This window comes from Lycium ferocissimum, chromosome 3, assembly GCF_029784015.1.
Source record: "Lycium ferocissimum isolate CSIRO_LF1 chromosome 3, AGI_CSIRO_Lferr_CH_V1, whole genome shotgun sequence".
Lineage (NCBI taxonomy): Eukaryota > Viridiplantae > Streptophyta > Magnoliopsida > Solanales > Solanaceae > Lycium > Lycium ferocissimum.
The window spans coordinates 64164376-64179269 of record NC_081344.1 but is presented as its reverse complement, the minus strand read 5'-3'; the positions used below and the strand labels follow the sequence as shown (position 1 = coordinate 64179269).

General features: G+C 37.9%; 1 protein-coding gene across 1 annotated transcript; it reads left to right on the top strand.

The window, feature by feature from the left end:
• The first annotated feature begins 4021 nt into the window (after positions 1 to 4021).
• On the top strand, positions 4022 to 4552 carry LOC132048994 (uncharacterized). Its single transcript, XM_059439674.1, has one exon. It carries the CDS (start codon positions 4022 to 4024, stop codon positions 4550 to 4552), a length of 531 nt encoding a protein of 176 aa, XP_059295657.1.
• Positions 4553 to 14894: the final 10342 nt, after the last annotated feature.

The window sequence follows — 14894 nt, the reverse complement described above, 5'->3', positions numbered from 1 at the left end:
AGTACGTTAATTGACTTTAAATGAACTCTCACTCCATCTTTTAAGACCAAACATATGAGGTAATCTAAAGATACCTAAACCTGTTAGAATATGATCTAATAATAACATAATCATTGTCTATGTTAAATGTTTTATTAGTTTTAATACGGACAAAGCAACATCCAATAACAAAACTATTCCTAAGCAAAATACGACTACTGGTTGGATATCTCCTAATTAATTATTTGAACGTAAATACTCTTTAATTAATTAGATTCAAAATCAAAATTCAGAAGTTGTATTTGTTTTGGATTCTATTTTTGGTTATTCTATTTTCTATTTACCAAAATATATAACCAATAGGTATATGATAGAATTAAACTAAAAAGGTATAAAAGTCGTTCAATATGTGAAGGATATTTTTGTCAACCAATATTGTTATTCGTGCTTATATAATAACTAGTCTCTATGAACGTGCTTTTGCACGTTATTCCCTGAAAATCGTTACCAAGCAAAATTAAATAATAAGAATATCTCTCAATTTTAAGAATATTTTGTTATTTATTAAATAAATTTTAGTTGATCACAAAAGTAAAATATAATACTATTAAAAAAAAATAAAATCAAGTCCTCCCATGGTCGTAAATTTTTCTGACTTCTTGGTAGTTTCATGATGAAATGTTTATATAACGAAACAATTTCAACAATTTTATTTTCTTTCATAGTAGAAATTTATATCTTTCGACTTGCAAGATAATCAATTAAGTTTACGATAGCTATTCTTGCATTTTCCTATTTTATTTTGAGCATATCTGTATCGTCATTCAACTTTGAATTTATCACGCAAAAGTCACTTTTTATTTTTTGTTGCATAAAAGTCATCTCACTTAAAGTTTATCACACAAATGCACTTTTTTAATTTTTTGACTTTTATGTGATAAATTCTTCAAGATTATAATTTTATCCAACATTCACTATACTCATTATCTTAAAATGAATACGGTACTTAGCTTTCATGAACTCTTATTCTATGTTTTCCGACCAAACGTATGAGGTAATCTAAAGATACCTAAACTTATCAAAATATGATATAATATTACCCTAATCTTTGTCTAAAAATAATGCGGCCAAAGCAACATTCAATAACAAAACTACTCCTAGGCAAATACGACTGCTGGGTGGATGTCTCCTCATTATTTGAAGGTGATAGATAAAAGACTCTTTAATTAATTAGATTTAGAATCGGAATTTAGAAGTAGTATTTGTTTTGAATTATATTTTCAATAATTATGTTTTTTCTATTTATGAAAATAATCAATAGAAATATGAGAGAATTAGACTAAAAGGGTATAAAAGTCGTTTAATAGTTAAAGAATATTTTGGTCAACCAACAATGTTATTCGTGCTTTTATAATAATGTAGATAGATTATTTACAGTCCTCTGCATGGGCAGAGAATGCATAGGCAGATTCAATTTTATCACATTCTCTACTACTTATTTAGTGAGTTTTTTTAACACGTAAGTTAAATCTATTAGGTTCGGATGAACCTGTAGCTCCTACACTACATCTACCAGAATCCAGATCTCGCGTTGCAGACAACCAAAATTACAGCTTGAGAGGCAGTTCTTCTTTTGTTGATGATGGTACTGCTTTTTTGATACTACTACAACTTATCACTGCATACATGGTAAAACGCAGCTTTACACGTGGCGTCTAGCTAGCAAAGCACGTGGCGGTTAGAGTAGGAAACGTCGGGTCGTTTCAGCAGACTAAAGAAGAGGACTACATTTTTACCCAAGGCAGATCCACTCCGAAGTAGCAGCCCGACAAGCTCATTAAATGAAGATATCACGTCTTGCAGCCGCTATTCAACCGGACCATATTCGGTGCAGACGTTACGATTAGCGTGCAGACGTTACGATTGGCATTCAAGGCGGCTTTTAAGATCCTTTATTAGTCATTATTGAGAATGGTTATGGGCTAATGGCTGATTCATGTACTATAAATAAGGACACGTTATTTGTAATCGATCATCAGTGAACACAAGGAAATATTATGCTATTAATTTCAAATCACATTACTTAAAAGGCTCTTTTATCTTTTGTCAGGTCATTCCCTTTGTTTTCCCTTAATATTTAAAACTTAAATATCAATCGGAGGCATTCCTTGTTACGGAATTCAGTCCGAAAGCTCACAGAGGCCCTGGCTTGTTCCTTAGTTTTAACTTTATCTTTTCGATATTTCATACTACTTATTGCATAATTATATACTAAATTTGGAAAATCAAATCATATATCCTTTAAACCGCGTACAAATTCAATCGTACCCTTTTCAGGGGTAAACAGTTTGGCGTCCACCTTGAGGCTAAGGATAATAGCAGTGGTTTGTTCAAATCTCACTTATTTCATTTGAAGTTTTCTTGTAATTAGGATTTTATCAGGAATGTCTGGGAGCCATAATCGCAACGATGCTAACAACAACAACAACAATGTTATCATCAATAACGAAGCACCGACTCTTGATCCAGTCATTGGTGAAACTAGGAATGAACAGATTGTCTCACCTCAAGGGTCCAGAAGAATGAGGACGAAGCAGAGAACGTGGTTCGAGCGGCTAGGACTGATCTGGACAAAATATTTGACATGTTGGATAAGCAACAACAAGCTATTACTAAATTGGAAGAGAATGGGACGACTGTGCCAAATAAGGATGTTGAGGCTCGTACCGAAGGTCAGGATGATGGGAACTGCAAAGGTTCAGAATCGAACGAATCTTTAGAGATCTTGAAATTGCTCAAAGATCTCAGTAATAGAATGGAGAAGAATGAAAAAAAAGTGGATATTTTCAATTCACGAGTGGACCAGATACTTGGAACACCGCCAATTTTGAAGGGTCCAGATTCCAAGAAATATGTTCAGTTGCCATTCCCAGCAAGTGCTGCTCCGAAGTTGATCCCAAAATGATTTAAGAAGCCAGACCTCCCATAGGAGCACATGATGCCTTATACGTGCGCAATCAAAGGCAACGACATACAACCAGATGAAATCGAGTCGGTTATGCTAAAAAATTCGGTGAAACATTGGCCAAAGGAGCTATGACTTGGTATCATCATTTACCTGAGCATTCTATTACGTCTTTTGCTATGCTTACAGATGCGTTCATCAAGGCTCATGCCGGAGAAAAAAAGGTGCAAGCAAGAAAGGCCGGCATATTCAGAATAGCTCAGAAGGATGATGAATTGCTGCGGGAATTCGTTACAAGATCTCAAAAGGAACGAATGCTCCTCCCCGCAGTACCAGATGAATGGGCAACAGAAGCTTTCACTAAGGGCTTAAATCCAAGTAGTTCTAGTGCATTGCTAAAATTGAAGGAAAATTTGTTGGAATATCTAGCAGTAACGTGGGCAAATGTGCATAACCGGTATGAATCAAAGATACGGGTAGAGGATGATCAGTCTGAGCTTCCAGCCTTGGCTACAGGAAGAGTTAAGGGACGAGAAAAGTAAAAAAGAGTAGCAGATTTGGACTTGAAGGCGTTAAAGGATAGATATCAACCTACGGAACTTCAGAGCGATCAAATTTTTGATCGGATCGAAGGAAAAGTAATCGATCCTCTTCATCCGATAGAAGCAGTGGTGACAGGCGTTATGATCGTAGACCCTTCAAGCAGAGGCTTGCAAGATAAAAATTCCATTGGGACTTCCTCTGCTAATCATGTCGTTAGTCCCAGCCAGTCCGAGTATAATTTCTGAATTGATACGGCGGAATTGGTGTTAGCTATTGGACGCATAGAAGGTGCTAAATTTTTGAAGGATATCCGAATTGATCCTAATTTGAGGGATCAGACACTGATTTGTGCATTTTGATCAAACGCATGGTCATCGGACAGAGGATTGTGGTCACTTGAGGGATGAAGTAACATGATTACTGAAGGAGGGTCACCTAAGGGAATTCTTAAGTGAGCGCGCCAAGGCAAATTATAGCAAAATTAAAGATGCAAACAAACCGGTGGAACCAGTCAATCCTCAACATGTTGTTAACATGATTATTGGAGGAAACGACGTGGCAGAAATCACTATCGCGGCGTCAAAGAAAACCAATATGTCGGTGTCTCGAGAGAAAAGGTCTAGGGATTACTTACGCAGCGAAGCGATCACCTTTAACCACGAGGATGCTGAGGATATTGTCTATCCGTATAATTTCGCGCTGGTAATTTATGTTAACATCAATAAGTTTCTTGATAAATGTATTTTGATTGATCCAGGTAGCTCAGCCAATATAATCCGATGGAAGGTGATAGAACAAATGGCTTTACTCGATCAAATTGTTCCGGCAGTTCGAGTTTTGAATGGCTTTAACATGTCGAGTGAAACTAGAAAAGGAGAAATCATTCTCCCGGTTGATGTGGCAGGAATGTTGCGATTGATGAAGTTTCATGTCATAGATGGGGTAATGAGATATAACGCGTTATTTGGTAGGCCATGGATACATGATATGGAGGTTGCGCCATCAACTCTGCATATGACGCTAAAGTTTCCAACTCCGAAATGTATTAAAGAAATTCGAGGATGAAGTTTCATGTCATAGATGGGGTAATGAGGTATAATGCATTATTTGGTAGGCCATGGATACATGATGTGGAGGTTGTGCCACCAATTCTGCATATGACGCTAAAATTTCTAACTCCGAAATCTATTAAAGAAATCTGTGGAGATCAACCAGCGGCTAGGGAGATGTTTGCCATCAAGGGAACCAGAAAAGACACAAAGAGTAAGGAAACGTTGGAAAAATAGCAATTACAGAAAATGAAGGATGTGATTTCAAAAAAATTGGAGGAAGCAGGAGCCGCTATGAACTCACAGAAGTTGGAAGGCGAATTTGAAGACTTAGATGAAGAAGAAGATTTATATCGAGTTCCCAGTTCATTCATAGTGCCTGACGATTCAGATGCAACGAAATCGACCATAGAGGAACTCAAGCAAGTGGTCTTGTTTATCCAACAGCCCGAAAGGAAAGTATACATGGGCACCGGATTGACTCCGGGGCTCAGGGTTAAGTTTATTGAATTTCTTAAATCTAACATAGAATATTTTGCATGGTCCAATTTAGACATCACATGTATACCCTAGGAAATCACAACTCATAAGTTGAGCCTGGATCCAAGTTTTCCTCTGGTAAAACAGAAATGGAGACCCATTGCAGAGGTCAAAAACAGGTTTGTTAAGAAAGAGGTAACCCGGCTATTAAATATTGGTAATATCTGGGAAGTTGAATATCCTGAATGGTTGGCAAATGTAGTAGTAGTGCCGCCCTACCTTTCAAGGTGGGGGTTAGGTCTGCGTATACTCTACCCTCCCTAGACCCCACATGGTGGGATTATACTGGGCTTCTTGTTGTTGTTGTTGGCAAATGTAGTAGTAGTACCTAAAAAAGGCAATATATTTAGGATGTGTATAGATTTCAAAGATTTAAATAAAGCATGCCCGAAGAATTCTTTTCCTGTAACGACCCGCCTGATTGTTATTTAATACTTCGCGAACCCATGCCCAATCTAAGTCTATGATCTTAAATAGTAAACCCCATGAGGTGTTTAAATGATTAATAGTGGGAAAAATTAATTTCGGAAAGAGTTAAAAATCATGTGCCCGGGGCAGAAGATGGCCCTCTATAGCGGCTAAGGGACCGCCACAGTGGTCCCGCTATAGCAAAGCGACGTCCGCTACGGGCCAGTAAACACGTTTTTCTATACTCAGTTTTATATTTCACACTCTTTTTTAATAAAAGACCCTCCAAGACTGCTATTAGGTTTTCCCAAGAAGAAAAACCCTTGACACCAAGATAAGAGGCTTTTCCAACATTCTCCACATCTTTCCCCGCAACTATCATCTCTCATAGATTCAGATAAGGGCTAGGAAGGCGAGTATTTCATGGAAATTCAAGTAGCTGTTCGTCATCGAGGTAGGTTACGTTACTTGAGTTATAGTTTGATTAGTGAATCGTATACACATTTAGAATTGATGGGAGATTGCATGATTAGGTCTTCATTGCATGATTAGGTCTTCGGATACGGAGTTCGGATGATATATTCATAATTTAACGAAAGTTATGTACGAATAGTAATTAGGGTAACACGAGTATTTATTTTAGTCTTTGGGTGCTCCTATTGTTGATGTTCATGCTTTACGAGACATGAAGTGATAAATTATGGTGGGTAAAAAATGGGTATTTCGCTGTTCAGAGTAATTATCCCTATGTATATTTGATTTACGTATTTATTTTCATGTATATTGAAATATTCATATGATTGCCATGCTTGTTAATAAAGAGGACTGCATTGTGTGAATTGAAGGAAGGCATAATAGTGCTACACCCCTCAAGGGCATAATCCATGACATTATTTTCATTCATTGGCATAATTGCATATAATGCTCATGGTTATGAGGTATCACATAGAGCAGAAAGTGATGAGTAAGTGCTAGTCGTGTTATCTGGGTTGTATGACTGATTTGCGTTGAATACGAGGTACTATTCGACAGCTAATAACTGACAGTATTGTAAGGTAATTATATTATATGTATGAAAAGGCATATTTGACTGGGGGTGAGGATGTGGCAATCAAATTCGAGGAGTGAATCTGGAACGAGTGGTACATGGACACCATGGGTCCCCTGCAGGTCATGACTATTGAGAAATGACATCAGTTAACATGTATGTACAGCGTGATTGGGCCCTTGCATCGCATCTGCATTGCATTACATTTCATACTTCAATGCCCTTATGTTTGTGTCTTTGTCAGTCTGTTATATTGCATTGTGCATCTCTTATAATAGTGTTGAGTTGTGTGAGGTGGTGATCAATATAAAGGTAAGTGTAAGAACGAATTACTAAATGTAAAGTTTGTTCCATGGGTGCATCATATTTTAGTAAGTGAACTAGATAGAAAAGCTCTACGGCTAAAAGTTAGGAATTAGATGTTAGTGTAAATGAGGACATAAGACTTAATTAATTGGCTTAAGGGAGTACGGAATAGGACTTCATTGACTAGTCAGATAACGGGAATCACTATGGGGTTAAGAGAAGCGAATAACTTGGTGTAGAAAGGTAAGTTCGTATCGGTGTAAGAATCTATGTTGGGAGTCTGGAGGGCCGTTGACTTTATCTGCTTATCTTATTGACTTTACATTGTGTTGCATGAACTAATCTTAGTCGACCTATAATTCTTACCAGTACGTGTGGTATACTGATACTACTCTTGCTACATTCTTTTTGGGTGTAGGTATGTTGCAGGTTTAAGTTTAAGTTTCTTCGTATGGATTGCCAGGCATCTTCCTACAGCCTCGCTCATCTCATTCCAGGCAGAGGCTGGGTCATTTATTTTTATTTATCCTTGTGTAATAGGAGCTCTTGTACCTTTCTAGACTAGATACCGGGGAGTTTTCAGTTTTCTTGTATCAATAACAGAATCTGTATTAGCATTTACTTTTAAATATTGTGATCATTAAGAATTTGTTATTTATAAAACCGGCTGAATATTGGGTTGATTGGTAAGGGTTCGCCAACTAGTTAGTAACATGGTAGGTGCCCGCATGGCCCTTAAGTTGGGGTCGTGATATTTCCTTTGCCTCATATCGATCGTATGATCGACGCTACGGCAGGGCATAAGGTGTTAAGTTTTCTTGACGGCTACTCCGGGTACAACCAAATAAGGATGAATCCGGAGGATCAAGAGAAAAATTCTTTTATTACCAAGAATGGAACGTATTGTTATAATGTAATGCCATTCGATTTAAAAAATATTGGAGCAGCATATCAACGCTTAGTTAACCGCATGTTTGAAAAACAAATTGGAAATACGATGGAAGTTTATATAGATGATATATTGGTTAAGTCCCTGGAAACAGGAGAACGCCTTAAGCATTTGCAAGAAACATTTTATGTCCTCCGAAAATACAACATGAAATTGAATCCGGAGAAATGAGCTTTTGGAGTAGGCTCAGGCAAGTTCCTAGGCTTTTTGGTGTCAAACAGAGGAATTTAAATAAATTCGAACAAAATTAAGGTATTGAAGAACTTCCAGAAGTCATTGGGATGTGAAAACAGTACAAAGCCTTATCGGAAGAATAGCAGCTTTAAGCCGATTCATTTCCCGGTCCTCGGAAAAATGTCACAAGTTCTTTTCGCTTTTGAAAAAGAAGAAGGACTTTGACTGGATGTCAGAATTCCAACAAGCATTAAGAGATTTGATAAATACCTTTCTAGTCCGCCATTGCTTCATAAACTAAAAGCGGACGAATAGTTGTTTTTGTACTTAGTCGTTTCAGAGGTTGCTGTAAGTGTTGTATTAGTCCGAGAGGACCAAGGTACGCAATTTCCAATCTATTATATAAGTAGAATCTTTGGCTAGTGCAGAAACTAGATATCCCTATCTAGAAAAATTGGCTTTAGTGCTAATAACTTTAGCTAGAAAATTAAGACCATATTTCCAATGTCATCCCATTTGTGTTGTAACAACTTATCCCTTAAGAAACATAATGCATAAACCTGAGCTGTTGGGTAGGTTGGCCAAGTGGGCTATAGAAATTAGCAGGTATGATATAGAGTATAAGATCTGTACGACAATAAAATCCCAAGTTTTGGCTGATTTTATAGCAGATTTTACTCCGGGTCTGATTCCGGAAGCAGAGAAGGAGCTTGTATTAGCTTTTGAGGTTATATCGGGAGTTTGGGCATTATTTACTGATGGTGCATCCAATGCAAAGGAGTCCGGACTAGGAATTGTGCTTAGAACACCCATGGGCGAAGTTATTAGATAGGCAATAAGAATTATGGAATTGACTAACAATGAAGCCGAGTATGAGGTCGTGATTGCAGGTTTGGAATTGACAAAGAGCTTAGGAGCCACGTCAGTCGATGTCAAGTACGGTTCGCTTTTGGTAGTGAATCAAGTTAATAGGAGCTTCGATGCAAAAGAAGAGAGGATGCAAAAGTACTTGGATAGAATTCAAGTATTAATGTGTCGGTTTAAGGAGTGCAAAATAGAACATGTAACCCGATAGCAAAATGGCGAGGTGGATGCCTTGGCAAATTTAGGGTCTTCAGTGGATACTAAAGGTGTAGGTTTCGGGAAAGTGGTGCAACTCCTAAATTCGGCCATAGATAACTGCCACGGAGAAATAAATTCCACAAACTTGACTTGAGACTGGCGAAACAAATATGTCGATTATTTGAAGGATGGTAAACTTCCGATTGATCCGAAGGAAACAAGAGCACTTCGTACAAAGGCTGCTAGATATTGACTAGTTGATGGTCAATTATACCGGAGGTCTTTTTATGGTCCTTTGGAAAGATGTTTGGGTCCTGGAGAAACTGATTATGTAATGCGTGAAGTACATGAGGGGCGTTGTGGAAATCACTCCAGGGAAGAGTTATTAGTACGAAAGCTAATTAGAGCCGGGTACTATTGGTCGACGATGGAGGAGGATTCCAAGAACTTTGTCCAAAAGTGTGATGAATGTCAAAGGCATGCGCACTTGATCCACCAACCGGCAGAATTATTGCATCCGATCATCTCACCTTAGGCTTTCATAAAATGGGGAATGGACATTGTGGGGCCATTGCCTGCGGCTCCAGGTCAGGTAAAATTTATTTGAATTATGACTGAATATTTCTCTAAATGGATTGAAGCAGAGACTTTTAAGAAAGTTAGAGAAAGAGAAGTCATCAATTTCATTTGTAATCACATCATTTGTCGGTTCGGAATACCGAAAGAAATAACTTGCAACAATGGTCCACAGTTCGTTGGTAGAAAAGTCACGGAATTTCTTAAAAGACTTAACATTAAAAGGATTGTGTCTACTCTGTATTATCCCAGCGTAAATGGTCAAGCTGAGTCGACGAACAAAACGATCATTCAAAATTTAAAGAAAAGGTTGGATTCAGTAAAAAGTAAACGGAGAGAAACTTTACCAGAAGTGTTGTGGGCATGTGACACCTCTGATTTTCGTATGTTAAAGTCGCATCATGAGTTAGTCGACGAAAGTTCAAAACGAAACTTTGTTGAGGATAAAAGGGATTGATTTTATTATTAAAAATGGTTACAAGAGTCTATAAATAATATTAGTAAGTGGAGGAAGATTTGGAGGGTAAATGAATCAAAGAAGCATGAGTTTCGTCAAAAGTCGGCAAGTTGGGAATACGATAACTTGTACTTTTGGGTGAGATTAGGAGTGATCCACATGCTAAGCAAGTAATGATATGAAGTATTTGAATTGTATAATGGTCTCTTGTTAAGTTTGGGAGTCAAACGAGTTGTACTACGAAAGTCGACAAAGGGCATCGAAGTTTGTAAATTTCACTGAAATTTGGGTCAGATGTCTCAGAGCTTTTCTCTCAATCTACTTGGAGTTACGGGGTGATCCACCTACCAAATCTAAGGTCTACGAGTCTAGTTTCGATTTCATTTTACCGTTCGTCGATATGACATCGGAGTAGAAAGATATTTGCATTTTCGTCCAAGGATGCAAATTGCAGCGGGAACAGTGACCAAGGTCGGTGGCTGCTCACTTTAAGTTATATAAAAGACCCCTCTTCACGAATTTTTCTCCATTTCCTCACTATACAGGACCTGCAAAACTCTTAAACCCTCTCCAATTAATCCTCCATCAATCTCGATCCAAACCGAGAGCAAATCTATCAACTTTAACATGAAGAACAACATGGCAACTACGGAATTGTGATTTTTTTCGCTAATTTGCTTCTTGGATAAGGACTTCACCTTGAAGTAACTTGAAGTTTGGAGTGATTTTGATCATCTAAGGTATATTTTAACTTCCTTTTGATCTCTTTGAACTTCTACAAGTAATTAAACCTAGAAATTTGGTGAAAACCCCATAGAATAAGCTTTGACAATTCTTGTGAACTCTTATGGACTTGGCTTGATAGTTGGGCTATTTTAGGTGGTTTTAACATGTTGTTTGGAGCTGTGTTGATATGGATTGGATCGTATTGAAGAGGAGGAGTAGAAAATTAGAATTTGATAGTGTTTTACGAGGAAATTACGCTACAAAAAATCCTATAAATTCACGCCTTTTACGAGTTTCTTCGATTAAATGTCTAAATGAAGATTTCTATAAGCTATGACCATGATTTTGATCTTGAATAGTCTGTATTATGTAGGAAATCATTCGTAAGACGTTCGAGGACTCGTAGAACTTGGAAAATTTCATCGTTGAGGTATGTAGGGCTTTCTCTTCTGTTTTTGGCATGACTAGAATTCAAATGAGCTTTCATTGAAACGTTATTTCCATTAGCTTGTGTCGACCACGTTCAATAATGATCGAGCTAATCTCTACTTCATATATGACTTGTGTCAAAGTAATTTCTATGGTTCCACATCTCTTTTGGTTAACGATTGAATGACCTTCCGTTAACTTGTATCAACCACATTCTGAAATAGTTAAGATCATCTCTTCTCATGAATAGCTTATATTGGAATACTTTCCCGCAGTTCGTATCTATTGTTTGTCAATTGAAGAATGATGTTCATTATGGTACTCTTCACGTCAAAGTTGAGGCGTTGTATTTCCAATCATTTGAGTTGATCTTTACCTCGCGTGTAATCTGTATCAAATATATTTCATATTCTTTACATTTATGGTCTTCTTGATTGAAAAGCTAAAGAACGTAGCGACAATAATGAAAATCGAAGGGTAACGACGACAGGTCACTCCGACTCTTTCTATGATGTCTCTTCTGAGGTCAGTCTTGCATTGCACTTATATATATATATATATATATATATATATATATATATATATATATATCGAGCCGCGCTATTGTCGGTACGAGTAGGCACTTATATATGCACCTAGACATGTTTCTATTTTTATCGAGCCGTGTTGTAGGCGGCCGGGTGGCCTGCTTGTTCCGTGCACCTAGATATATTTATTCCTTTACCGAGCCGTGTTGTGGCGGCCGGGTAGGCACGTAGCTGTGCATTTCCACTGATCAGTTGGGTAGAGATGATGTTATGATGGTGAGCTCACCCTACAGAGGAATTTATTATTGTTATATGATATGATATATGCCTCCACAGTGAGGAATGATTTTACGAGCATGCAGTTACATTTATGTCATGGTTATGGTCGCCCTCAGTGGCCTCGTTCAGAGTTTCAGGTTGTCTCTACATCTTTTCCTAAGTTATTCAGATTCTTTATGCTTATGTTATGTTTATGCTTCGCCTACATACTCGGTACATCTTTCGTCTTGACGCATTTTGTGCGTCGTGATCATGCCCACGGGGATGGTAGACGGATTGTTGTACCTTTCTCGCAGGATACCAAAGTTCGGCCGGGGATGTTTGCACTCCATTCTCGAGTTGTTGGTCGAGTCATTAAATAGGATGCATATATATATATATATATATGACTATGGGTACGTCGGAGACCCCTTTGTCCGACCGGTTGATCATATTAGTGCTCTTAGAGGCTTACGGACTATCGGTCAATGTATACGGGTGTGTGTTTGGCCTTGCGGCCCGACCGGTTGTCTTTCTTGGTTGTTGCCTTGTCGGCCCTAGTTATGCATATATGTGTTGTTGGGCCTTTTCTGCTTGCAGGTTGTTATGATATACTTCTTACTATTGTTATTCAGCGGCCTCGTCGGCCTATGATTCATGTTATAGAGTTTAGATATCACAGTTGGTTCGCTCGGCCCCTTCGGGTGCCGGGTGCCGGCAACACCCCCAAGGTTGGGGTGTGACAGGGCATACAGAACCACGCTGTAGACTAGTATGGAGAGACTCCGTTTTCTCTAGTGTATGGCACGTAGACATTGATTTCGATCGAAGTGGGTGAACCTAGTTTAAGGTTCACTCTTGCCACTGAAGAATCGAATAACGAAGTTATGACAATAAAGTTAGATTTAATGGAGGAGCACCGAGAAAAAGCATTCCTGTGAGTTTTTGGAGAAATATTATAATCAACAGACAAATCTTAGACACTTTCAAGTGGAAGATTTGGTCCTCCGAAAAGTAACCCCGGATATTAAAAATCCCAATGAAGGAAAACTAGGTTCGAATTGGGAAGGGCCTTATAAAATATCGGGAATAAAGGGTAAAGGCTCGTATCAGTTGGAAGATGCAGACGGGTGTAAATTCTTTGAACAATAGGAATGTCAGTCATCTGAAGCGGTATTATTGTTAAAGAAAAGGTATGATTTATTTTTATTTAATAAGTGCATTTTGAGGTTTTTCGAGTTTTTGCAGGAAGAAAGATGAAAACTCGGAGTAAATCCACATGAGCAAAAGGCGATCCAAGAACTGAAAACACATTTTGCACTCTTTTTCCCTTAGACCGTTTTTTGTCCAAAAACGGGTTTTTCTGGCAAGGATTTTAATGAAGAAACAATGTAAAGAATTTTACTATCAAGAGGAACTCGTGACTATTCGGCGAGTGACAGCCTATCATAGCATTTGAATTTTCATACTTCAAACACAAATGCTAGGAGGATACCCTCGGATAGAAGTGTTTAGTTTATGAATTGTAATTCATTTGTATAAGTATGATGGGAAGAAAGATCGAAGGAATCTATCCCCAATGTTAACTTTTTGTTGTAAGGATATAAAGGTTCGATTGAACTTTGTCCAAAATTCATGAAGTATGAATAAATGTTGATCCGAATTATTTCCTCCGAATGATTGTGTTGAAATTCTATTTATTCGAAACTTTATATTAATTACATCGAGTCTTAAACTAAGGACTATCGATATGGAAAAAGGGTCAGAATGAAATCTGAATCTTTTGTTTGAAAGGTGTTATACCGTCCAGAATAAAAAATTAAATAAAATCATGCTCGAAGTAAACAAGAGACGTCTTGTTTACAGGCATAAATAAACGCCTAACACATTTATTAAGTTAAAACGAGAAGATTGTCTTATAAGAATATCTGAGTAAGGTAACAAAAATAATAAAGATCAAAAGGTTGGTAAAAGTCGATCATAATTAGAAACTGAGAATGGTTCATTCATAAAAGACCGAAATAGTCTGGAAAACTACAGGGTTATATATAAAAAAAAAACACAAAAGCAGAAATTTTTAATGAATCATTCGGATTCATCATCTGAATTTTCTAGGTCAGAATCTTCCAGGTCATCCTCGGAGCTTTCAGCAACAACCATCCGTTGGTAAGCTTGAACCTCGAGTTCCTTGGCTTCGTCAATTTTTGCATCCCAATCCGGAAGGCCATTTCGAGTTTGTTCTAGGGTAAACCTACAAACATTCCATTTAGTGCGTTCAATCCTTAGAACGGATAAAGCCTTTTCAGCCGTTAAGTTGGCACGAGCCTATTCCAGGCGAGTTAAAATTTCTTCGTTTTCTTTAACGGAGGCATCAAGATCAGATTTCAACTTGGCAATAATGCCAGCTTATTGGTGATTCTCGGCTTGGGACTGCATAAGTCTTTGTTCGAGCTCAAGGAAGCATCGGTTAGCTCAGCTATCCATTCTTCATCAATCACAGGGAGCTCGTTATTGAGCCTATCAACCTCAGTAGAAAGAAAGGCTTCTTTCTTTTCTTTAAGAAATAAGGCCTTCACGTTGAAATCAAGTTCATTTCGGAGGTCCTTGAAGTCATAAAAGAGTTGATATGCCTCTCTCTCCAAATTGAGCTTTTCAGTCACTCGTTCAAGATCTTCCATAGCTCGGGAGTAATCATTTTTGAACTTGGCTAGTTCGGCTTTCACTGAGGGAAGCTCTTCTGCGGATTGATTGTTTCTTCGATCGAGTTCTTGCTTAAGATGAATAATTTCTCTCTCTCGAGCATCCAGCTGAGCTTTCAAATCATCGTTCTCTTTGAGACAAAGGTGAAATCCTTCCCCGGTTAAGATAGCTGACTGTATAAAAAAAACGAACCAATTA